The sequence below is a fragment of the Tinamus guttatus genome, unplaced genomic scaffold (assembly GCF_059628265.1).
Source record: "Tinamus guttatus ecotype Peru unplaced genomic scaffold, ASM5962826v1 Tinamus_guttatus_pri_ptg000489l, whole genome shotgun sequence".
Classification (NCBI taxonomy): domain Eukaryota; kingdom Metazoa; phylum Chordata; class Aves; order Tinamiformes; family Tinamidae; genus Tinamus; species Tinamus guttatus.
In genome coordinates, this window is record NW_028289023.1 from 2913051 (window position 1) to 2939999 (window position 26949).

Genomic DNA, 26949 nt, shown 5'->3' on the forward strand with positions numbered 1-26949 from the left:
ACATCAACTTCTGGAGCTGGGCTTGGCTGACAGATAAACTCGCAGCCCGTGTTTAACCTTCATTATTTGCTTTCACCGTTGAGTAGACCACATTTGCATATGAACAGTTTCCCCAATGTATTTTGAAAATTAAATCCATGCAAATTAAAAATCCAGCCATATATTTGGAAAAGAAGATGTCTGCATAAAAACATCTTTTGTTTTTGTTTCTTCTCATCTACTAAGGTGGATGAGATAGATCCTGTAATACTGTTCCTAATACCAAAGGAGATCATTAATCAAATTATTCAGAATAAGAACAGAAACCAGTACAAATGAATGGAAAAGAATAGGTATTCAGATCTGGGACATTATAGGAAAAGAACAGCCATAATTATTTTTCATGGAAAAAATTGCCAAGAAGTAGAGAAACAGATGGCTGAAAGTGCTAGATATCACATGGAAACACATTCTTTTATGTAAACTAACACACTTTAGTAATTACTCGAATCACATAGTATTTTATGGAATGTCATTAATGATCAGTAATAAAAACTGACAGCAGTGCCTTATCAGCTCCCTTTAAAGAAAGCAGAAGAAATCATAAAAAGAATATTTTATACGCTACAGATATAACCCACAGACCAGAACAAGCCTGTCAATGTTAAGTCTGACTTTCACCACTTTGTCATTACTTCAATTACAAAAATATTTGGAACTCTAAAATTGTAAACAAAAGTATTCCTTCATCACATTTTCCTTAATAGAATCGCTAAGACATATTCAGCTAAATTAAAACTTTACCTTAACTATTTCCTCAATGAAACAGACATGTGAAACAGGATCTCTTTTCTTTGTTAACACTTTCTGCAAATGCTGCACCTGTAAGACAGTTTATTGGGAACAGTGACATTTGCTAGTATTTTATAAGCAAAATTGCTTAACTAGACAAATAGGAATTAGTTTCTGTGAGTACCTGTCCACAAGCAGCACAGATTTGATCCATGAGTTTCTCCATGTTTGTCCAGAGAGCTGCTCGAAAAGCTGCTGTGTTCCCAGGGGTTGGCATAGCAGCTCGACCGGGGCCACCTAAAAGAGTATTTAAAAATAAGCAACACCACACTTCAGCTTTTGTGTGAAAATTAAAATATCATTTGAAATGCAGACCTCTACACACACACACAGATAGAGGAAATTTTCTAAAAATATCAGAGCAGCCTAAAATAGCTTGGAAAAGAGAAGGATTTGTGATTGGCCTCTGCTGCCTCAACTAAGAAGTCAACTCTGAAGTACAGCTTCCCGATTTACAGACACAGCAGCTGGCAGCTCAACCTCTGGATGCATTTGTAAGCTGCAAATATGTGACATTCCAACTGAAGACTACGTGACTGTTAAACCATCACCTTCCATGATGGGGCTGTAACCCTTCATTACACTAGTGATGCTCTTTCCAGAGACCACACTTGCTACAGAGGTTTCAAAAGCCTGTGTTGCCAAAGCTAAAATCTGTCCCCCTCTCAGTATTCTGAACCATCTGAGCTATCGTGTGAATATTTTAATGAAGCAACGTTACCTCATGTTGCAAATAGTGCTTTGAGAAGATTTCCGCCCAACAAAAGCATTTCACTGTAGTGTCAGATCTGTTCCGTTGCTTAAAAATAATCTCTGCCCATGATCCTCCCACCAACAGAAACAAGACAGAATTGGATTCCTCTCTCTATGACAAATTCCTAAGAAAATGCTACAAATCTGTAGCATTAATGAAGACAATTCTTATGGGCAAGTGCAGGATAGGGAAGAAAAAAAGAACAAAAAATGAGACAAAAAATCCCCACACCTCTAAGCAAACTAAAAAAATTCTGGACCAGTGCTGATTTTGTATTTGCTGACTTTTGAGACTTGCCTATTCTCATCCTCTAGTGGTTAAAGAAAGAGGGAAAGGCAACTAGAACAGGCTCAGTTGTGTAAAATGCTTCTATTCGACAACATACTATAGCTTTGCCAAAAAAACAAGTATCTGTAAAACAAGTATCATACCTCTTGCAACAGTTTGAGATGGCTGGGTCAACACTTTGATATCCAAAGCATTTTTTATGTTCTCCTCCAGGACTGTGCAGTATCCATCCACCACATTAGCAATGGTATCCTTCAACGTTCCGAGGTTATGGAAAACCTGGAGAGCAGTTCCCACCTGAGTAGGATTCTAGAGAGAGAAGATTGTCAGAAATGGCAACCATCTACAGATTTGTTCATCCGTAACGAGGCAGCAGGGTACTAGGCTAGTTCATCTCCAAGCTCAGTCTGCTGATTCACTTCATTTAACATTAAATAACTAGTATCCTTACTGGGTAACAGAGAACAGAAGGAAAAGGTTGGGGGGGAACTGGATTTCCTTCATTGCTGAGCTGGGGTGTCATCCTCTGAATAAGAAGAGGGGAAAAAATAAAGGAAAGTGGGGGAAGCGCTTCTGGCAATAGCTTCCCTGGGGTGGGTTACCAGTGATTGATCCAATAATTCCTAGGTTAGTTACAGTACAGCTATATCCAGCTATGGTGTAGGTAGCAATATTGTTTTAACATGCAGTATCTGTTGCAGTACTCTCATTTACGTGCCAAATAGCTGATTAAATGTGACAGTCGCTTAAAAAAAAATACCATCCATGGGCAAGCAGGACAACCCCTGTTACTGACTTCTGCAGCATTTAAGTTTATATTCCTACATTTCCATTTCTAGTGCTGACAATAACATAGCCTTCTTCCTCACTACAGAATTCACAGTGCAAAACAACCCAGTGGTAACTCCTAAGCTTGCAAAAAACATAGCTCACCTGCCTCTGTATTGTTCAGAGCTTTTCCAAAACACGAGAAAGTGAAAACTATCCAAAAACTTTCCAGGTCAATTGTTTAAGAGACCTTTGATTGAGAATAAATCAGATAATTCCACTGAGCAACACTAAACACTGGCACTGGAGCAAATCAACAAAAGCAAAGCCTCAAATTACTGCCTTTAGAAACAACAAAGTACTGTCATCCACATGCTAAACACTGCTTTTATATTTAGCATTCAGAGGCAATTAGTGGAGGGAATGATGGGGGGGGGTCACACACACAGTAGAAACCCAGTCCTTGGTCATTTTACTTACTGACTTCCATAGCAGTAAAGCACCTGGGGCTGCCACCGCAGCGCCCACCCGGACAGCATGATGGGCCTGGGACTTGTAGGTTTAGTTTTGGACAGCTGGGTATGCTGTAATATTTCTAAGCAGCCTGTGAGTGTGTTTGTGGAGGTGAAAAAATAAGCCAGAAAGACCGGAGATTAACAGAATGGGAAAATGAAGAATAGGATTAGGCAAGAAGGGAATTTAAGGGGAGAATGAACACAAGCAAGAAAAGACGAAGAATGCAGTGAGAAGAAACAGGAAGGAAGAAAAAGAATGAAACAGCAAATAAGGGATGCAAAGGCAGAAAACATTCACCAGTTACCACTCTCTCATTGAACCTGGTCTAGGTTTTATAGCACACGTGCACAATTACAAATCCTGACGGCAGGGCAGTAATATAAAATCAGTGCTCTGCTCCGACAGCGAGAGCACTCCAGCAGGTTCAAGTCAGACGCCAGTCAGTGCTCATAATCAACTAACAACAAACACAGAGCAGCATCAAGAAGTGAAGTGGGCACTTTCCAGCCTTGAATAACCTGGGCTTGACTAGCAGATACTCTCCTGGCAAACAGGCTCCACAGGCACAAGTTCTTTCAGGCAGAAAATGAGCATCGGGCTTCCCACACCACAGCTGAGTTAACAACTTTGCAGCTGCCGCTCAAGAAAGAAATGAAAGTTGCTCGTGAGCTACGTTTCAAAGACCTTTTTTGCTTTTTTTCCCATCTACACTTGTTAAGCAAGTCATTGCCCAGCCAGGAAAAGTCAGTGAACAACCAGAACACATTCTTATGGAAACCTGACATTCACTGAAAAACTTTTAAAATCCATTAAGAAAGTTAGAATCAGAGAGGAACAAAACTTATGGAGAAGCTTTTGTCTTCTATTGCTTTTAATACCGCACATGGCCCCTGACAGGAGCCCACATATTTACCTCACATAACAGGCATAGATTAAACCCCTGGCAGTATATGATAAAATATCATGTTTGTCTCATATATAACAAATTTCTCTCCTTAAAAACAGTCTGTGTTTTATTTACCCCAGACAGGCTATATAAAGCATGTTGTTGGTTTGTTACTAATCCTAAGAGAATCGCATTTTTTATGCACAGCTAGTACCTAGGTTTAGACATAATAATAAAAAAAGGGAGCATCTCTTGGGAACAATTGCATTATGTGGAAACCAAATGTTGGGAAGCAAGATGAAAACAAACAATCATAGTAGCAGGCTTGCATGCGCGTCTCCGATTAGACTGCTTTGCATTAATACATCCTGAAGAAAAGTTTGAAAATGATTACTGCAGATGTTATTTAGAATAATTTGCCCCTAACATCTTTCTTCCCTTTGATAAAACTTCTTACATGTCTGGGACTCATAAGATTGCCACAACCTTTGTTAAAAGGATGCAGCGCAGGCGTTCAACGTAACAAACTGCCTACACTGAAAAAGGGAATTAAGGTATAATCTCAAAGAATATTCTGAATAATGACTCAACAGGAACAACAGGGAAAAATAATTATTTTGGAGAAGGATTCTGATGAGTTTATTAACAAGACTTCATAATCAAATTGTCTGCTACCACAAGTAACTACACTCCGTAATTTTTAATTGTTCTCCCTAGAAGCTCTTTCCATAAGATCCTCTGTTCTTTTTTAAGTGCCTTATTTTGTGAATGAGGGCTCAGAGGTAGCATTGCACCAAACATAAATCAGACTCTTTTCCCTATGCTACAGTATATGGGTAGTTAAAGCAACAACCAGATATAAGTCCTCTTATAACAAGAATGTTTTCTATCAGAAAACAATCTTCTACACAATAGATCAGGTTCTTAAAAATACTTATACATATGCAGTAAACGTATGGGTTATAGTAGTAGAGAGAGTAGGGCACAAAGAATGCAGCATTAGTACTATGCTAGGCATACACAGACAAAATAAACCCACAAAATAAACCATAAAGTGTACGCTGCAATACTACCAACTACAGTGATCTCTGGATGGTAAATATTACAAAATAATGAAACACAGCACTAAGGAGAGATGGGGTCAAGTCCAGAAAGGGGACATGGAGCTTCTAGAGAGGGTCCAGAGTAGAGCAACAAAGATGATCAAGAGACTGGAGCATCTGTCATATGAGGAAAGACTAAGGGAGCTGGGCCTGTTTAGCCTGGAGAAGAGAAGGCTGAGAGGGGATCTGATCAATATGTGCAAATAGCTGAGGGGAGAATGTAGGGAGGATGGGGCCACACTTTTTGGTGGTGGCCAGTGACAGGATGAGGGGTAACAGGTACAAGTTGAAACACAGGCAGTTCCATCTCCATGTGAGGAAGAACTTCTTTCCTGTGGGGGTGACAGAGCCCTGGAACAGGCTGCCCAGAGAGGTTGTGGAGTCTCCTTCTCTGGAGATCTTCCAAACCCGCCTGGATGCCACCCTGTGCCACGTGCTCTGGGTGTCCCTGCTGGAGCAGGGGGGTTGGACTGGATGATCTCTAGAGGTCCCTTCCAACCTCAACCATTCTGGGATTCTGTGAAATAAACCCTTCAATATTCAAACAGCAGCTCCACCTGGCATGGCAGTGTGCACTACGTCACAGATACACTGCAATTATCTTCAGCAGATTTAAGAACTTAGGAAGACTTCATGAATCATCAGTTCAACACATGATAAGAAAGAAGCTTAAAAAAACATGAAAGCAAAGGCATGGATTTTCAAAAATACCAGAGCTTTGCAGTGTTCCCCGGAGACCTTGACTATCAGAAGGTTGATATTGGCTACCACCTGAAAACAGGTGTCTAGGAATGTTTCAATGTATGTTTTACCAAAATGTATAGATACTCATTCATCAGTGACTGTGAAGAAACAGCGCCTTCTTACCACAAGCATTAGCTCATTTTCTATATCATTAAAGCTGCTCATTTTAGTAACACCATTTTTGATTCATTTTACCCCATCCCAATTTGGTTCTGCAGAGTCAACAGAGATGAAGGAGAAAAAAAGTGACCTAGAATCACCATAAGTATGATTTTTTTTTCAGAATTATATCATGTGGCTGCTTTCAGCAGCAGCGGACTAGACTCAATAGCCCAGAAGGTCTTGTCCAGTCCAGGCTTGCAGTGACAGTTGCTCTGCAGGGTAGGATCCCATTTGATCACTTCCCTTCCCAAAGTGATAATAACCTGGTGAAGGCTAAGTAAGAAAAACGTCCTTTTAGACTTACATTTGTAATCAATTAAAACATCCCAAACTTCTTATCTGTCAGTATCTTCTAGGATGGAAACAAGCTATTTTCCTCTGTCAGCTGCCACTGCAGCTATTGACTACTTTAGCACTTCCACCACCATAGTCTTTTGTGCTGCGATTGCCACCTCTGTTACCAGAGCAATCTTCTGAACACGTGGCTAATTAAAGAGCAATATTATTTTTCACTATTAGAAATACAGCTTATCGCAGCAAGCCTGCTCCTCGCCGAGGAGCGTGGTGATGACAGGGAGCTAATTTGGGGACAGGAAGACTCCTAGCATGACGCTGAGCCAAAAATAAGCAACCTGGGCGCCAGGCAGAGCTAATTGGTTCAGGTGCTCCAAATGCAGCTTCCAAACCCTGGCTGCACCTTCCCAGGGCTTGGGAAATGCTCCATGGTCCTGCCCTAGGGAACACGCAGTGCAAACCTCTCCACACGGCCCAATTCTGCAGGGTTTTTTTCCTCTGTGGGTTGCAACCTTTCTCTTAATCAAGATATGTTAATTTTCCCAAATATTTACGATGACTTGTGACAACTAAAACAACTACTTTCACAAAAAAACCAGTATTTGAAAGCTAATTAATTCCTAGCATCTTACAGTTACATTTAGCAAGTGTCAACACCACATAATCAGAATATCCCTCTAAGGAAACCTTCTGGATGGCAGTTTGGAAACGCCAATTCCATGGAAGTCGAACTTGGACTAGTCCCTCACTTAGAAACCATGTTATGCAGCTACTTATATACACAAGAATATTTTTGCTTTGTTTATTAAAACCAGAACAGTAACTGCAACTGAAAATATTTATTATTTTGCAGAGAACAGCCTGCTTAGGAATGACTGTGACAGAAACCCAACAGAAAGTTTTCGCTATGCGCGTGTACACACCCACGTAAACTAAACAACTGTCACTTCAAAGGGCCACCACATCCTTCCCATGGGATATCCTAGTCACTCTTTCCCATACACACACATACACATTCACACAAAAGCATAAGAGACCTTACTTGCTGTCTTTACCTGAAACCACAACCTCAATTAGTACTAAATCCATGAAGTCCATGCATCATCTCAACAAAAACGTTCCACAGTGTGGCAAGCCGGAACCCCCACGTATAATATTTTGCACAAAGAGGCAATATTCCATAGCATTCATGAAAATAATTGGCATTTACATAGAATATAGTTTTAATAGATGTGTTTTAAGATTCACTTAATTCCAAAGGGATTCATCCTGGAGGCTTCAGAGTGGTGGTCATCACTATATCCACGGTACAACATGGAAATTACTTAAGGGGATGATGAAAAGTGATTCCAGAAAAAGCTAAAATTCACTTTAAAGAGTGCTGAGTAAAGGAAATTCAACCACCTCAGGCATCATCATGGCAGAATGACCTACAGAAAGAATCATTTCCTAAATATTGTAGGCATTTCTGCTTTGCGGTATTACTTTTTTTTTTTAATTGGAGAAAAAAAATTAACAAAAATTTTAAAGTAGAAATGTAGAAATTAAATGCCAGTGAAATTCAGCTGCACTCTAAAAACAGTATTTTGTTCCCAAGAGTTTAGGCCTGAAAAAAAATTAATTGGTATATCACAACTCCTAAAAATGAACCTACTTAAGGGAAGCACATCTCTAAGATCATTATCGCCCCATCTGTCTGTTACCCTCTGTTCTTCTTTAAAACCTCAGCAATACAGGAAAAGGTCAAACTGATAATGTAAAGCAGCAGAATACAGGCTCTTTCCTAATGACGATCCCATTCCTCCTGGTTTGACCTTTGCAGAGTAAGGAGGAAGTGAGAGGTTAAGATGTCATATTTTTCTGCAGAAGGTAATACTGACATGATAGGTTGATTAGACTCTAGAAAAGCACATTTTAAGCCTAAAGAGGCGAGAATCCCAAAGCTAAACATTTAAATAAGGCCAGGCTATAATACCGAAGACTAGGCTTGTTACTAACAGCTTCTTTTGATAAGAGGACTTCTGCCTTTCAAGACGAACACCATAAACCTCAGATGTTCTCATGCTAGGTCAGACTTTTGTTAAGAGTAATGACAAGTAAATAACAAGAAGCACCGTAGCACAAAGGTGGAATGGAAGAAAAAAAATCCCCAAAGGAACTGCAGTAATAAAATACTAGAAGGCAAAGAAACAAGATTTTCCAGCACGGCTAAATAGCTTGCCAAAACACTTATTCGCTGTAATAGTGTAATCAAAGCAACAGATGGCTAAGAGCTAATGGAACAGAAAGGCATCAGGAACTGTTGTAAAGAATTATCTCATGAAACATCAAGCAATATTCCAAAGTTTACCAAGCCTTAGGCTATCAACAACATGACAGAGTTTCACAGAAAATGTGGCACCTCTGAGGACAGATCAGCTAGGTCCACCAGCACATAAAAGTTACAGATTTTCTCTTCCAGTGTTGTATTTGACCTTCGAAAGGGTGTACATTCAGAGGAGAAATCACAGAGCAGGAGAAGAACTAACAGGCAATAAGGAAATGGGGGCATCTGAGGCAAATCAGACTCCCCCAAGGACTTCTCTCACCTCCTGCACAACTGCAAGCCCGCTTTGGTATGGTGACCCAATGGCCACGTGACCCAGACTCAAGGCTTTGCCATTAAAAATGCAGCTATCGCTTCCTTCTGGCGGGAAGGCAAAAAGCCAAGCTGCAGTGGCGCTCCCGTCCCCCGGCACCGGGGCTCACCCTTAGCCCCGTTACTGACCGACGGGACAGAAAAACTCCAGCGGTTCTCAGCCCTGGAGAGCGGCAGCTCGGGACCAGAGGTTCTCCCCCACCGTGGAATATCATTACTTACGTGCTCGCTCGTTGTCTATTGGTTGAATATTGGTTTCTTTCTATTAGAAAGAAAAAGAATATTGGTTTCTTTCTATTAGAAAGAAAAAGAAATTTCAGTTTTAACTGTTAAGACTGAATTAAAAGTAAAGATTGGGAATTAGTTACTGGAGAGGTCTGCTTTCAGAAAAAAAAAATCAATTCCAGACAAAACATCCTTTAAATGGTACGTTCTGACTGATGTGAACATCTACCGAGAGCCACAGGGGTTTTCTTGTTCCCTTGCTTGTCTTTGCACTGAGATAGTAATTACCTATGTAAACAACAATATCCAAAGGAGCCGATGTCTGGAATATGTGTTTCATACTCTCAACAGCTCTAAAGCACCCTCAAACATTTAGAATAAAGGAACTTGAAAAAGTGATTTTATTTCAATTACCTTCAGTTATTATTTTCATATTTAATGACAGACAGACCTCCACTGATGCCAGATTTGCTAAGGGATGACATTTTAAAACAGCTTTTCTCTTCTTAATACAATGCTGAAGCTCCTTAATATCATCCACGTACAGGAAACTCCAGGTTTGCAGATAAATCTCCCAGGGGCTTCAGGAGATTCTCTGGTTCAACAAGGGCAACCAGACCAGGCTGCTCAGGGCCTCACAAGGCAGGGAAAGGCTGGACCAGATGAGCCAGAAGACATCATGCTCCAATCCCATTTTCCCTTACTTGCCTTCCATATGGTTCCAGGAAAATTCAATACGGGACTTTGGCAATCATTTCACCAAGTTTTGCAGATGGCTGGCTTGAAAGACAGCAAGAACACCTAAAACCACCCCTTCAGCACTGCCTGTTTTCCTTCAATAGGAGTTTCAGTTTTCCCAGTCCTCTGGGTAAACCTGGCCACTGAGAGAAACAGGACAAGACTGGCCTCCTTCTGTTACAGATGCTACCTTCAAATAAATGTATTTTATCTATCTAGTCTCTATAAAAATAAATGGGTAACCTCTGTAAAAAAGGATGAGTGAAGCTCCATAACGCAAAGCTTTACTATAAAGATAAAAATCTGAAATCACCTAAATAAAAAGAAATAGCATGCCTAGCTTTGCCTGCTGGAAAGCCTCTCACTTTAGTTATTTGCCAGTAACAAATCAGGAAATCTTCATGTAAAGAGGAACTTGTTGGGGATGCTACAAGCAGTAGGAAACATGGGAGATAAAGGAGCAGGATGTTAAAGAGCTAATGGTGTAACCTCTTGCAGGCAGAACACATTATTCATTACCTAGGAATTGCAAAGTCTTGATGCAGGATTTCTACTTTATGATGAAACGCAGTGTTCAGTTTTTTATATGCTTCAATATAACTCAAAGCTTTAAATCTTCTGTTATCATAAGAACACTTCTAAAGGTGCAATTATGCAGAATTTCCTGTGCCACTGAATAGCAGATCAAGAACATGACAAAACATCGATTTTTCAAAAGAGATTAAGACAAAAGATCTGATTTTTAACCTGAGAAAAAGGCAAAATGAATTACATTATCTTTAATTTACTTGAGTTACAGGGCTTGTTGATCAGATTTTTCACTCTGCTCTATGCAGATGTGGCTTATTAATGCTTTACATGTTTTCTTGGATCACCTAATTGCATTATTCCAGAACCTGTTAACGATCAACAGCCAACAGTACAAACCACAAATAGAATTACAGCCTGGGAAAGGCATTTAACAGCAACATACTATCTTATCTGCAGAAAAAAAACCTCAGCACAGCCTTAATTTTGAAAAGAGACAGATGCACAAAAGTACCAATTAAAAAGACTGGGATGGATTATACAGAGATCCAGCCAAAGCCAGGTCGATCTCTGCTCAGTTATATCCATGGAATCCTAGCCGAGTTTCACACTCGCTGCTTATCTATGTGTATTTAAAATAAAACAGGAAATGTTTTTATGACATTGGCCATTGGCCATAAACCATTTGAGTGGACAACCACCTTGAAAGAACACCTTACTTCATTTTGGACTAAACTCAATCTACAAAGCGTAGACTCACGTAATTAATACACTGCAAAGCCTGGCATTTTAAAAAGCTTCTATAGTTCCCCTTCCAATCTTATCACAACTATTTTCAGTGAAATCTAATCTTAGGCTGCCTCTCTCGATCATTTATTTTTCTCGGTTTGTGGCAAGGGCAAACACCGCTTCCTTATTTCTACCTTACTCATTTCCATCTTCCAGCTCTGCTGTAGCCTTGTTCTTGCCACAGGTCCTGCTCTTACCTTCCTCTCTGCAGCTACCCTCACTTACTAAATTGAGTTTTCCACATGGACTGCACACGATCTCCTCCCTTATCTCCCTATACAGCTATTTTATTTCTGAAGCATTTCACAACCGAGCTCCTCTCTATAGTGGCCCATGCTTTTCTGCATTTAAATGAATTATCATGGATTATCATATTTGCATCAATTATCTTCCAAGCTTTAGAAGGAGGCACCTTGTCCTTTCACACACCAGCTAGTCTTAGCACAGCTTCAGTTTTGCAGCGTGGTCAGAGCTGGCCAAGACAGAACGGCCGATGCGTTTCCAGTCCGGAGCCACCACATAAACAGACTGCAGAACGCAGCAGCAGACTATGCAGCAGCCTCTAATTTAAAATCATTTCTGTCTGCAGAGAAAGCTGAACTCAATGTTATTAAACATTCTCATGTTTTCATGACGGATATTCTGTGAGGAATAATTTTTTAGTGATCACGAATGACATTTACTAATTGGTAGGGAACCAAACTAAGTGCTTCACATTTCAAAATAACTAGTCTCTGTGGGAAGATCTAGCACACAAGGTAGTTTCTTACAGCTTTCTTGCAGCTTTCTAAGGAGTTCTGCTTTTTTTTTTTTTTTTCCCTAACACATACAATGCAGAGCTATTAATTCCTTGGAATTTATTTAATAATTACGATTTTGGGATCCAGTAATTCTAGCTGTAGTTCTCCCAACAGTATTATCCAGTTCTACGTTAATACACAGTGAAACCACAACCTACAATGGAAGATGAAGTTTGAACATCTTTTTGGCAATTGGCCAAATTAATGAAGATGAACCTTCTAAAAAAGGTGATACCAGGACCGTAAGTGAATTTAAAAATCATCCAGCTGATTCCCAGATAAAACTGTCACTAAACAGTATATAAAGGTTTTGGCAAACAGCTAAGTGATGATTCATCCCAGAGTGAAGGGATATAAAACAGTGATGACTTCTCAATTTTCGCCTATTACTTTATCATAAGAGACAGTTATATAAAAATACTGCACAGATCAGATGTATTTTCAGGAATATCCATTTATAGAAACTATTTATAAACCACTTTCTTGCACTATCATAAAAAACAGGAACAGAAATGATGGGATTACTAGGGCCACAGAATAATAAATCCCTACAAACAATCTCCGGAAAGTGCAGGCTATTTGTTGTGCAGCACAGAAAAGTGCAGTAAAGTACTTGCAAATACTCCATTATCCAGTCACAGATTTTCTGTCTAATTCTGCATTTATGAGTCACAAACACCTACAGGAAAAAAAAGACAGTACCCAGACACATAATCTGCCAATCCATTTTGATTAACCATTTATACATGCTAGGAGAATTTACACATTGAAGAATTTTAGATTTATAAAAATACTGTGAAACAGTTGGACATCAACTACAATCATCTTCCTAAATTAGCTCTATATAGGGCATGTGCAAAATGGTGGAGTGATATAATGCTTTCTATATCACAGCTGAAAGCCAAGTCCCCATGATTCTATAATCTCTTTCTAATTCAGCACACATATTTCAATAAATACACACAGTCACACCAAAATCTGAATGATTGGGATCTTAGAGAGAGACTATCAGGTCTATTATTTTCAAGGATTCATAAGTCGGCACTAAAAAATTTAGGTCAAAATGTGAAAGTAAAACCTTTGTTCCTGAGCAATTTAATTTAAAGAGAAAGACACTGTTTTCTTACTAGCTTACCCAGAATAAAGGATGAACTCACTAGTTTAGAATGACTTCTGCACTGACAAATCTTTTTAATTATTTTTCCGATTAATCCTTCAAGAATCCTTTAGGCAAACCCTTTACAAAGATTTCTTTTTTCATTCTCCTTTTGCATATTCTCCCATTTACTAGATACTGTTTTTCATTACTTTCAGTAACAATGAACATGGCCACCAATCATTATGAAATACGGCCAGGAACTTCAAGGACTGTAAGAAAGTGAAACACTTTGGCACTTGATTCCACTATTTTTCCAAGATTTCCCCAGGTAATGTCACTGCACATTGTATTTATTTCAGTGATTAATCACTGGCATTCCAAAAATTATTCTACTGCAAGAACATACAGCATATGTTCAAGCATATAGATGTATGTGATTATACATCAGCACTGTGCTGAAACTATTAACAAGCTTTAAAGGAAACTATGGATGTAACAGCACAAAGTGAATCTACTGACCATAATATTACTAGTAGCACCACTTCTATGTCATCTTTTCTGTATGCTTGACTATTAACAACATGCATTTGATGGTGTTTTCCGTAGCATACCAAGAAGGATGGTACCCAAGAAGTAACACCAAGTGACTTGGGATCTCACACACGTTTACATCAGGCTTCGTATCTTCCATCTGTAAACACCACCACAAACATCCACAATTAAAATCTCTGCTAAGGGTATGTTTATTTAATTACCACCATATACATCATCAGTAACTTCTTTCCAGCATTATTAATAATTAATTCCTTTAAAAGACAGAAACTTCTGTGTGATTTCCTTTTTTTCTTTAATTAAAAAAATGGAAACACTTAAAAGAAAGATTTCACAACAAATCTGTATAATCAATCCTAAACGGCAGTTTTGCTAGTAGAGCGTCAGAATAGACTAATTAACTGAGAATTTTTAGGTCCCAGATAGTAAGCATATTGCAGGATATACAAATGCAAGGCACAGCCCAGAACTGTATTTCCCCCATTGTAACAAACAAGAGCATTTTCTTATCAGCAGAGCTCTCTGTGCTTCCATCCCCTCCAACTCCGCCTCTAGAGCTGATGCTAGAATCTGAAAAATACTTGGACTTTTTAAATAGCTGATGATCCTCTTTCATTTGAAACCGTTGTCGTGACAGGTTTCCATAGAGCTTCCCTCCAGCAACCACTGCTGCTGCCTTCTCTATTGCTATTTTAAAAATAAAACTTTGAGTAGCAAAAAATAAAAAAGAGAATAAGGAAGGGAAAAAAAGGGGGGGGGTGGGGAAGGAAAAGGGGAAGGAGAAGCCTAACTAAATTGCCACAGCATCACATCCAGAACAGAAAGGAAGCAGTGCTGGAGAATGCTGTGAGCGCGCCCGTCCTCGTCTGCAGGTTCAAGCGACCGGAGGAAGAACAAATGTATTTTTTGAGCCAGTCAGACCAGCTTGGTGGACAAGCAGCAGCAACGGTTCATTTAATGAAAATTATGTGAAAAAAGATTTATTCCAATGTTTTAAATCTATTCAGAAGTTGTAGGGAGGAAAAGACAACCTATCGATTACAGCCTAAGCTCTGGAGCCTTAAGCTTCATTTTTAGGATAGTTCAAGCTCCTAAGTGACTATCAGCAAGTCACGGGGGCCTAATTTCATCAAGCCCCTGGAACCTATCAGTTTCCCCAGATGAAGCATCTGCTGCCTCCCTGGCCACCTCCCTTTTAACCCACAAACACCGCACACCTTGGGTAATGGGTGCAAGTTGAAGTTCCACCTCCATGTGAGGAAGAACTGCTTTCCTGTGAGGGTGACAGAGCCCTGGAACAGGCTGCCCAGAGAGGCTGTGAAGTCTCCTTCTCTGGAGATCTTCAAAACCCGCTTGGATGCCACCCTGTGCCACGTGTTCTGGGTGTCCCTGCTGGAGCTGGGGGGTTGGACTAGATGATCTCTAGAGGTCCCTTCCAACCTTAAGCATTCTATGATTCCATGATCTGGCTGAAGCACTAGGCTCTTTCCCTGACCTACGTGCTCTCATCAGGGCGCGCTGCCGCAGACCTCGGCCTGGGGCGCTTCGTTCACTGCATGCAGAGCCCGGATGGCTCCGAGGGCAGCGAGAGCTGCCCCCCTGGAGCCAGGCCCCAATCCCACCGCTGCCACAACGCCCCAGCCCATGGCCTGGCAATCTGCAAACACTGTAACTCCACGGCCTTCATCTCTGTGGACCTCTTGTTCTTCACCCATTAAATACAGTTTATACCTTAGCTCTTTCGCAAAGATACTGCAAGGATGAAATGAAACAGGAACTGTATAAAACTCTACTACCGTGGATTATCCATTTATTTAATGCAGACAGGCAGATCGGACTCGGATAAGTTCCTATTGAAAACACTGACCCTTCAGCTCAAAACAGAAACACAGAATGCCAGAGAATATTAACATTTTTTTTCCTACCATGCACAGCTAGAAACAAAGTGCAGTAAATGTAAAACATGGCACAGAGGATTTCTGGAAGCCATGTAAAGATTTCTAGATCCTGCTACTTGTCTTCCTTCTGCTTGAAACATGGGTAACACAAAATGTACATTTCAAATCAGATGTTTATTGATTTATCAGGAATACAAAGAACTAAGGAAATGAAATATTGCAACTTAGTACTGCCTCTGACTAAGCTGGTCCATTGAAACACTGGTGCACATTTGCCACACCTGGCGCAGAGACTAAACAATGCGTAACAACAGAGAATGTAGGCTAAAAAAGTTGTATTTTTCTATTTAGTAAATTAGGCTGCATGGACTGAACAAAAGGAAAGGAATTAAAACATACATACAACTATGCACAATGTATTTTTTGACCTTAGATCAAATGGTAATGATAGTAGATAATGATGGTAGATGGTAATACTTTGTTTGATGTTAAAGATTCACTTTTCAAGAAAATAAAAGTGAACTTCATACACTTCACATCATACATAAATAATTTAGTACTTCTATCTACCACGATAAATATGATGAAGCAGCCCTAGTTTTCTGGTCAGTCAGACATCCTGAGGAGAGTTCAAAGTGTCATTTAAATCATGGGCTCCTGCCAAATGAGCTGAAGGCTGAAATTCATGGCTCTGTTTACAAACATCTAGAGGAATTCCCAGAAGCAGATCTGCAGGAACACTGTCCTTCCCGAGTTCGGATGGATCGCCCGGGTGTGATCCATGCCGGCAACAAGGGCGTGCTAGGCAAGTCCGCTGAGTAACTTCTGCAGTGACTACACAGCTCCATGTATAGGTTCACACCGCACCTCTGCCAAAGCTCTGGAGCTTCACACAACCTACAGGACGACTGTGTCTGTCTGCACTGGTTGCCAGTATTACTCACCGTGGCCAAAAAGACTCTCTGATGTGTAAATTTAAAAGCCTCAAGGTTATATGTTGTGATTATCTTACACAAAATGATCTACCGTAAGTTGAATTTAAATATCTAAGAGGTTTCTAAGGTTTTCTCTGTGTTCATGATTCTGTTACATTCACATCTGCAGGCAGATCTTTTTAACAGACCTCATATTTGAAGGGTGTGGTGAGCACAGCACAGATATCCGAACAGAAATTACTTAAAATTACTTAATACCTTAAAATTACTTGTGGTATTGTAGAAGAGATTTATTCCTGAAAAAGGCAGCATAATTTCTCTTTGATTAAACCTAATTACGTGTGCAGAGCATTCCTTGGAGATGCACAAAGTCCCAGGAAACCACTAATATGCAGCTCTTGCCCAAAATGACCCTGTCTGAAGCTCATGTTTAAAAAGTTTAGTAAATACCAAGTAATAGTTTAAACATACAGATTTATGCATCTTTGTGAAAGATTAACATTTTTGAAATGCATACTGATTACTTTCACTGAGGTATACAAATTATTCAGGTTTGGTCTCTACAGCAATCACCAGTGGAAAACCTTTTCTGAGACATCATACTTGTTTCCAAGAGCATAAAATTCTCTCTGCCCTATTTAATAAATGTTCTACATAATATTCATTTCCTCAGTATGATCAGTAATTATTTTAACATTTTTTTCTTAATTTAAAACCTGGCACTTTGACAATTTCTTTTTATTTATCAGTTCTCTCTTTAATTTCCTTCATTCCCTGTGCTGCACAAACTCTAGCTGGATTTCTCCTGTGGCTTCCTTTCCACAGACAGCCCCTGCTGCCCTTGCAGGTGAGCAGCTCCCAGATAAAGTTTTTACAAAAAAGACAAATCAATTATTTTTCCTTATTAAAACTTCCTCTTTCTTTCAAATCCATTAAAAATGCTAACTGTCATTTTGATCATAAAATATAAAGCAACTGGTCAGGTGGGCCACTTATCTCTGTGCTGCTGCAGGAGAGGGCCACGATCCCTACCCTATGATAAGCTACGTGTAGCTGAGATGCCCAGAAAGCACTTGGTGCGTCACAGTCTGATGCCTGCTTGAGAGTTGACCCTCTTGTACATTCGTGCGAGTGACCCAGAACACCGGATTGTCTCTGGAAAACCTGGCATCTCCTGGAAGCTACTGAATTTACTATGAGGATTGGAAAGCATCTTAGGAGGTTTTGAAGTCTACTCTCCTCCCCTAGAACAACTGTATCTACAGATAAAAATACAAACATCTTTAAAAAATTAGACAAACTGTTATTCACAAGCTTAGGGTCCATTTCTCCCCGTCTGACATTCTCTCCAGTTAATCCATACCCTTCTTGAAGCGCTGAATTTAAAACAAGAAACCTCAGTGCCGAATAGGGCACAAGGAGCCCTGCACATGAACACAGAATAAAGCCTGTGCTCTGCTCAGCAAGCTGCACTGTGGTTTACAGCTCCCCGTACAGTATTCTCCTTGTTTGTATTTGCTTAATATCACTGGAAAATCCAGCCAAACCCCAAAATCCTCTTTTGCTGGGTTACTACCTTGACAGCTTTTTCTACAACATACCCACGCTTTTCTTGCTTCCTTTTCCTCTCTCCGTAAGCACCGTAGGTGCAGCCTGCAAACCTGCTACGTGTGCTCCCGTTTCCACCCCCCAGATCACTACCGCAAGCACGGAGCAGCGCCAGTCCCAGCACGTACCTCTGCAGCAACACACTTCATGCACGCGTCCATTTTGGAAGTGAATCACACACTGTACCTGGCTTTCCAAGACACTTAGCACTGACCTTATAAGCAGTTTCATCTAGATTATGTTTTCCTGGTTTGCTTTTGAAAAATGCGACAGGTAAAGGTATCATATGACTTATAGAAAAAAAAATCTTACAGCGCCGTTTTTCTTTTCATCCACTAAACCCAAACCTACTATTACTTATGAATAGTTTGTAAGTTACAGATCTTCTTTCAGCATCCAATACCTTCTTAGAAAGCCAAACTCAATAGTTTCTAAAATCTGTCCTTTTAAAGATTAAATACAGTAGATTAAAGGTTCTAAAAAGAAAAGTACAATCTCACTGTACTTCAGTTAGCTCTTTGAACTACTAGCTAGTGTCCTAGTCTTTACCTTCTATTATGTATTCCTATGATATAACCTTTTAAAATTATATCTAGTGCATTTTAATGAAGCTGTTGGAAGGAAAATTAATAACCAGTCAATACATTTAGGAAGCTATAAGATTTATTTGTAACCTTCAGAACACCAGAAAATTAACATGCCAACCTGACTGGGAATGCGCAGAGAAGCATTTAAAAGATTTGTTACCCTTCAAGATGGGTTCCAAGCGTAAGGAAAATGGACTATCTGCCAAGTGTCCTGGCAACTAATCACAGACACTCTCGCACCAAATGGGTTTTTAGTGGTAAAGGAAGACTGCACTATTTGCTGCCACTTCGTTGCTGAATTTTGGTCCCCTATTATTAGTATATTACATTGCCGATCAGTGGCATTTCCCCAGTTTTCAGTCCTTCACCTCTGATGTGATGGATCTCAGTTCACCTGAGGAAGAAGATTCCCACAGTGAAAATGTAACTGTTCAGAAGAGGCAGCAAAAATGCCCCCAATAATAAATTAATGTTGGGCATTCGATCCCAAATAGCAAGTAGCTGTGTTCTTCCTTCCAGCACAACAGTCCGGACTGAAAAGTCAGTTGCTGCTAAGCCAGCATCTTCTCCAGGCCCGCCTGTCCTCTGCAATGCAAGTCTCGTCTCTATTACATTAATTCTCACTCTATTACATTAACTCTTATGGAAAATGCTATCTGTTGAAACACTAACATTGCTTTTTCCAGGAGTGCATCCTCAGTGGAAAGTAGGTATGTATTATAACCAGTTTCCAAGCCTGATGGCAGTAAACAAAGGATAAAGGTTATTAAAAAAATAAGAAGTTAGATTAACCATTTTTTGATTCTTTTCATCAAAATTGCACATCTTCCCACAAAAGTGTCCTCTAGCGTTTAGAGATCATACATACAACTGCAGCAGTTCTGGACCATGCATGTTTTCTGTGCACAAGAAGTTGGAGCATGACACGGGCATCCTACTACCGCATGGTAACCTGCTGTGCAGACTACAGCTCACCTTCGTCATATGGAGCAAGAGCCAATCACTTGCAGAGAATTCATTGGAGTAATTTCCCCGGATTTCCATAAGCGACCATCGATGATATGCAGGAAATATGATTGGGTTTTTGCTCACTTCTTGCCTTTTCCACAAACTTTCTACAAGCTTTTTCTATTAAAGTTACACACAATTTAAAATGCAATTAAACTGAAGCACTCTGCACAATATAGTACTTAAGAGTACTTAAATTTAATAGAATTCATCCTTTACAAATAGAAACTGGTTCCTAGCAAAAGCAATTACAGATGACATGCAGAAACTTCTTCTGTTAAGATGCAAAAAAACCCCATATTTCCTAGAAGTTTCCTTCTCTTTTCTATGCAGAAGTGTATCAAGTACTCCAAAACACACAAAAAAGGAAACCCAAGGCATATACATGACCATTAGTTTCTATGCCTCTGATAGCTCATCTTGAATTCAGATGAATCAGAAATAAGCTAAAAATATTGGTTATCATGGAAAAAAATGTATAATAGTCTTTCATGTTTTAGCATTTCAGAGTAAGAGCTTGAAATAGTATTCCACCCACACTCAGAAAGCTGAAGAAATGCAAAAATTCCCACGTGCAACTTTGTTATCTATCTATTATTGAAGTGGTAAAATGACAACATTGGCAAAATTTTGCCATTTTTGGTAATGAAGGGGGAAAGCAAATGAATTGGCTTCAATTCTGAGTTTTCTAGTGAACAGCTGGGAAGGAGGAGGCAAACAGCAGCATTCCAAAAGTCAAACTGAAAAAGATGAACCATGGAGGAAGAAAAAGTAGAGAGAGTGCCCAACTCTTTGGCATAACATAACAGGGATAAAGCAAAAAAACCAAGTATTTAAACCTATGGTTCTACCAATCACAACTCTGAGTAGTTACAGTTTATATTTCCCTCAGCTTATGTGAACAAACGCCTTGCAGAAAGGTGGCCTACCATATATTACCGTGTTACCTCCATTACTGCAGCAAAAAGGTATATTTAAGTAACAAATATACACAACTGATATTGCCTTAGCATATTTGCAATTTCAACTAGGATAACACAATTTTCATTACGTGTACATCACAGACACTTATCTCAAGGCACATTTGCTACTAGTCTGTGGTTGCCATCTTGTTAAACCCAGACACACTGCGCTTTGGAGTTTCACTCCATCTCATAAGCATTTTTCCCCTTCACCCAGCTATTGCATCTGGAACTGCTCTGTACAGAGTTTGCTTTATTTGCTGCTGCCTTATAATACAGTTGGTGTCACAACTGTCAAAAATGCAGTTAAAGCTACACTTGCAGAACTAAACATGCCTACTGCACAACGCTAAGGTTCTTCAATATTTAAACGGTGCTGTTAGCATCTATGTTAACTAAGAAATTGATTATAAAGAAATAAGAAAAGGAACCAAGACAGGCTCCCCCACACAAACACCGCAGCTCCTGTGCACAACTTTATCTCCTGCACCTTCATCTCTGTCCCCAGGGACTGTCCATGGACAAGCACTCGGCAGTGCCACCACACAGTGATCCTGCAGGAGCAGACTCCCTGCACGACCGCCAGCAGCAACTCAGCTAACTCGGCTTGACTACCTCTGAAACAAATTTTAAAGGTTTCTGCACCCTCCAGGGTATTCTTTTTTTACATTCTCCTATCACTTACAGGCCTACAGTAAAGCAGCAACAAAATCAGTTGTCAGACTGATTAGTTACTGCTTAGTTACTGACTAGTTTTGCTCTTATGCTGAAGGTACAACAAAATACAGATTTGGGAAGGAATATTTCTCAAAGCTGAGGAGGATTATTTTTTTATAGGGCTATTCTTTCTACAGAGGGCTTGCTAGGGCATACTTCACCCTGTCAGTTCCTTGACACACAGATGTCTGGATCATTGCCCTGGTCACAACACATCTCTTGAGGATAAAATGCTTCAGCTGAAGTAATGTCAAGTTTAGGAGGTCACATATGGTGATCTAATGGTATCTCCCTGCTTAGATCTATTTTACTCTCATATAATAAACTGAATCCTTTGAATTGAATACCAACTGGTATCGATTACTCAAAGTTGAGTGTAAAACAAATAAATCTGCCCAGGAAAAAATGATCTAGAAGATGACCTAAGAGTATTTCCTTAAAACCGGATATACTCAGTCATTAATATATAGCAGCCACTGCATCTTCAAGTCATCTCGTGTTATTTATAGAAAACAAAAAAGAGGGGAAACATGACAAAAGAGCTTTCCAAAACACAGCCAGTGGCTGAACCAATTTAAAATAGCTAATTTAATAGAATGGTTAACCATAGCCTGTAAAAATGTTTGCTTCACTGTGTTTTCACACAATTAATTCTTTGGGTTTTCTGGAAGTGGAAATATGTGGAACAGTCCTAAACCTCTGACAGTCATTACAAGAAATAATAAACATTTGATTCAGTGTTCTGACTCCAATAAAACACCATCAGACCAACTGAGGCAAATTCTCAATATATTTAAAACACAACAGGTTTACTGAAAACCAGCCATCAACAATTATGCAGCAGCAAAATGGGAAGCCAGCCGAAAGTATGGGATATATTTAGTCAACAGGCTAGGGGAGGGTCAGGCCAGGGAGGACTGGTTCATAAACCATACAAAATGCACAAAACTAAACCACAGAATATCTATCAGCCATTTACCATCTGATAGCAAGCTACAGTATAACACCCAGGCTGTGAGGAAATGGACAGGTAGCATTAAGCCAAAAAAAGAACTACATACAGCTTAACTCTTTATGTTGTACGATTAATAAACAGATAAAAATTTCTTGGTTGCAGAAGCACTTTAACCTCAGTAACACACTGAGATCATGGTAACATCCACAAGGATCCACAGCTCCCCGGCCATTTCTCCGGCACCTTTCTGACTCTCATGGAGATTTTCTGGATCTAGTTTTTCATTTACAAACTCTCCTACAGGCAATTTCTTCCACTGATTACCTGAAGACAAAAGATTATGCCAGTCTTCACCTACTCAGGATGGCAATAGCAGGAAGGGCCAGATATCTGTAAGAAAATGAGGTGTTTGTCTCTCCCTAACAGACAGCAGTCACTCAAGAATATTTTAGATTATTTGCTGCAAGGAAAACTCACTGTACATCCAGTCCTGAGCTTTGGTGTTCTTAGGTACATTGATATTAACATCAACTTCTAGAGTATCAACTCATTTATCACAATCTGAACAGAAATTCCCCAATTCTAGTAATTTGGGATTTTTTTGTTTCCCCTAGAATTCAATTCTGGTTCATAATCCTCTTCCCTAGAGAGGAATCTGTTAGCAGAGCACACTGAGTAGTTGTTTTCATATTCACCCATTATGTAGAAAGGAGGGTCATAGGAAAAAAAAATCAGTTTTAATTTGAAAAGATAAAGTGCACAGCACTATAGCTCAAAAATGCATCTTTCTAGAATGCTTTTTTTTCTTTTTTCTTCGGCAAATTGAAGACAAACTCTGGCAGGAATTCCTGTGATCTGATGTCAGGAAAAAAAAAATTCCTCTATTTGCCTTAGTGACCTCTCCAGTTTCCCTGGGGAGGTGGTGAATCCTTGCTTGCTGATCGTGCACATAAGGCAGCACTGCAGATACTATCATTTCATACTGATCATTTCAACGTTGCCAGGTGAATTAGTACCTCAGGGAGAATGCTGGTGTCTGTTAAAAAAAATCTCAAGAATATAAGTTTTCTTCAATCTTCTAAAGGATAAAAGGATGATTTGATAATACAAGAATAAATACATTGGCTTCTCCTCATGGCTTAAGTATCTAAGCAGCTGTTCCAAAGCAGCTATGAGCATCAGGAAAGCAACCCTAATCTTGATCTAGTGCAGTAAATTGAGGTGTGTGACACAAGTCAAATTCTTCCTCTTTGGGGATCCATATATAAAGCTATTTTTCACCTTGCCATCATGATCATGATTGAAAGAATCTGGAATCAAAGCATCTTGTTCTGACCCAAGTAAGGCAGTGCATTTCACTAACGGACTTTAAGATGCAATTTAAGTACACATATATGTCACAAAATAACACATTTGAAAAACCAAAACAAATAATTTCAATGTTCTGTCAATGTTCTGTTCTAGGACATTGTTTTAAATCTTAAAACTACATCTAAAAGGGCTCAAGAAGGTATGAAAAACAGCTAGAACCCAAGCCAGGAAAAAAATTAATTTGCATTCGTTCACATTCAGATCCATTCTCTCATGTGGCTACAGCCAAAGAGAACAAAATATTTTCTTACACTCCAGTCAACATCTGATTGTCTCTAAGAACACAAACACCACGACCTGGACATTAACTCTCGCAGAAATTTGCCATTTCAAAGCTCCAAAGGGTTGGGGTCCGCTAACGTTGAGGACAAGACACAAACCAGGTGGTCCCTGTGAGTATTAACACTGCATGTACTTTATTTTTAAAGCAAATTGCAAATACAATTAACGGAAGCTTTTCTTAATGACACAGAAGTGTTGACAGGAGTTCACGCAAATACAACACACTAGTGATTTTACATTGACAGGAGTGAAGAGCGGAAAACTAAAAGGAAAAAAGATCCACTGACACTTTTAAGAGTGACAGATCCCTAACAGAGCTTTGTCTGGGATACAGAGACCTCTTCAGAGATTTTTCTTCAGTTAATGGAACTACTACACACAAATGGCACATGCAAATTTCTGATATCTACTTTTTAAGCTTTGCTGTTTCAAAGACATCCTGTATTAGTGCCTAATGCACTGCCAGTAGACAGTTACATCTATTAACATCAGTAGATCTTAACATGCTACATCTAATAAAACAGTGATCTTCCTGCTGTGACAGTTGTAACAAGCACACTGTAGAGGTTGCTATTAATAGACCTGGCTGGAAAAAAATATATTTCTTTTGTGTTTACTGAGGAGAGCAGTTTTCTACAAGACTCAGCAGACTAAAATAATGTATTTCCATATTTTCTTCTGGAACCACTTAAAAACTTTTAACCACAAAGTACTGTTAACTTGACAAATTAAAAGTTCAAAACTTCAGAATTAATCCTAAATCAGGAAAATGACTATTAGATGCAAATATTCAAAAGTCAGAGATTCAAACACCTCTGAACAAACAGGAAACTAAATTCCAGCACTGAGAGCTCCTGCAAAACATTACCAGTAGCTTCTGTTTTCTATCTCCAGGATCCCTTCACAGATTTTTACCTGTGTGATTAGCCAGAAAAAGCAGAAGTAAATAGGAGTTGAACGATTTAGGGCTTAAGTGACATTATAAGAACATAAGAACTGTTAGATAGCAACTGCCTACCGAATCCATTAAGCAGACCCCAATGTGGTAACTTCATAAAATGAGAAGAGAAGCCTTACAATGAACCACGGAATAACCTGATCCTACATCCCAGCTGTCAGTGGGAAGCGTCCAGTTTAACAGTGCTCAGCAGGTGTCTTGAAACTTCAATTACTTGAATTAAAGAAAAAAACGCTGCAGAGTAGATGGTAGTTCCGTTTTATAATCTCATTTGGCTGACAGAAAGGCAACTATAATAGTCCACAAAAACATATGGTCCCACTTTTTAACTGGATGTGCCAGACTACACAGAGAAGTAAAACACTGTGATGAAGAATAACATGCTCCATAGCTAACAAATGACCTAAACTTTTCCTGCTAGTCACTTACAACTAAGCACAGCGGGCCTTAGTGCACTTTAGTTTCAGCACTCTTGAAAACTGATTTTCTTTAATCCATCTGATTTACAGGTGTTCTGTACACGTAAGTATTAATTCTATTCTTAAAATAACTTAAAATAACTGGAGAGGGGGGTTGAAGGAAGCAAGCTCACTGATTCATTGCAAAGTAGATTATGGAATAATTACTATTGTTCTCCATGAATGATACAGGCTTTTTCATTACCCAACCTATAAGAATATGTTCCATGTTTAGTGATGGCAAGTTTATCAGTTAGAATACGCTCTACTAACAACTTCCAGGAAACAGCTAATTGTCGGCATGCTTGAGCAAATACTCAGAAATTTGAGGTGAAATCCAAGCAAGACCTTGAGGAGTTTAAAGCTCTCGTATAACCAAATCATTAAGACTAACAGTATTCTAAAATGAGCACCTCATATATTAAATTTCTCTTCTTGAAAGCTGGACCATCAAATAACACTGTAATACTATCTAGTCTTCTTGTCACAAAGCAATAACTTATTTACATTTGACTGCACAGTTAAATTGCATTTTGATATGCACAAGGAATTTTTAATACACTGCTAAATAATGACCAAGATGGCTTTGTCAAAACCAAATCATGCCAAACCAAAGCAATTTATTTCTATGACAGAAAAATGTACCTTTGAATGGGAAAGATATGTTTTGATTTGAAGCAAAGCTGACACTGTTTTATGAAACTTTCTCATAAGAAAGGCAGAAAAACATGGCCTAGATTGAGCTGTCGTAAGGTGGACACACAGAACTGGCTGGAAAAAAATGAAACGTTGTATTAAGGCCGATCAGCACAAAGTCTCCTCGGGATCAGGGCATAAATTTCCAAAAAAAAAATCCTATCTTTAATTAAAACTGCTAATACAGTGCCAATATAATTGGTTTTATAAATTCAAGCCACTTGAGAGAAGCAGGGGAAGCAGGAGGAGGTGGGAAATGCCCTTACACCACAGCCTACCTCACATCACTGTCAACTCCCAAAATACGCCTGGAGTCCCAATGCAAGTATCACATGGGGTGCTAATGCACAACTGGGTGCTACGCAAATATCCTGTATATGCTCACACTGCATTATAGGATGCTATGAAAATGTAACGTATAAGCTCACACTGCAGGCTGTGTGAAAACTCCCTCGATTTCCAAGCAAAAGCAATGATGAACCTCAATGTCAAAATTCAATAAACGCTCAGCTAAAGTAACAGCCGTGGTACAGATCTAAAATCACACACTGCCCAAGGCCTTCTCAAATTATAGGTCAATGTCTCTGCCTCTGTGAACCTGTGCAGCATTTTTTGGCTTCGGCAGAGATGCGGAGACGTGTTAGTTGATATCAGTGTACAGCTTGGCCTAAGGCACGAGATAAGGACAAAACCAAGAACCTTAATTTATCCCATAAAAAAAGAAACGCACAAACCTAAAGGTAGAAATGAATATGAATGCATCATGACAAATCCTGTAAGATTCTCACAGATGCCAACA

The 26949-nt window shown here is 39.4% G+C and overlaps 1 protein-coding gene across 1 annotated transcript in view; it reads right to left on the reverse strand.

Annotated features, from left to right (window-relative positions):
- Positions 1-26949, reverse strand: part of COG5 (component of oligomeric golgi complex 5) — a 162078-nt gene that overhangs the window by 55984 nt on the left and 79145 nt on the right. Inside the window, exons 8-10 of the mRNA XM_088533222.1 lie at positions 2017-2182; positions 956-1068; positions 784-861 (exon numbers count right to left, since the gene is read on the reverse strand). Coding sequence (XP_088389348.1) covers positions 784-861; positions 956-1068; positions 2017-2182 — 357 coding nt within the window. The remainder of the gene's footprint in view (positions 1-783; positions 862-955; positions 1069-2016; positions 2183-26949) is intronic.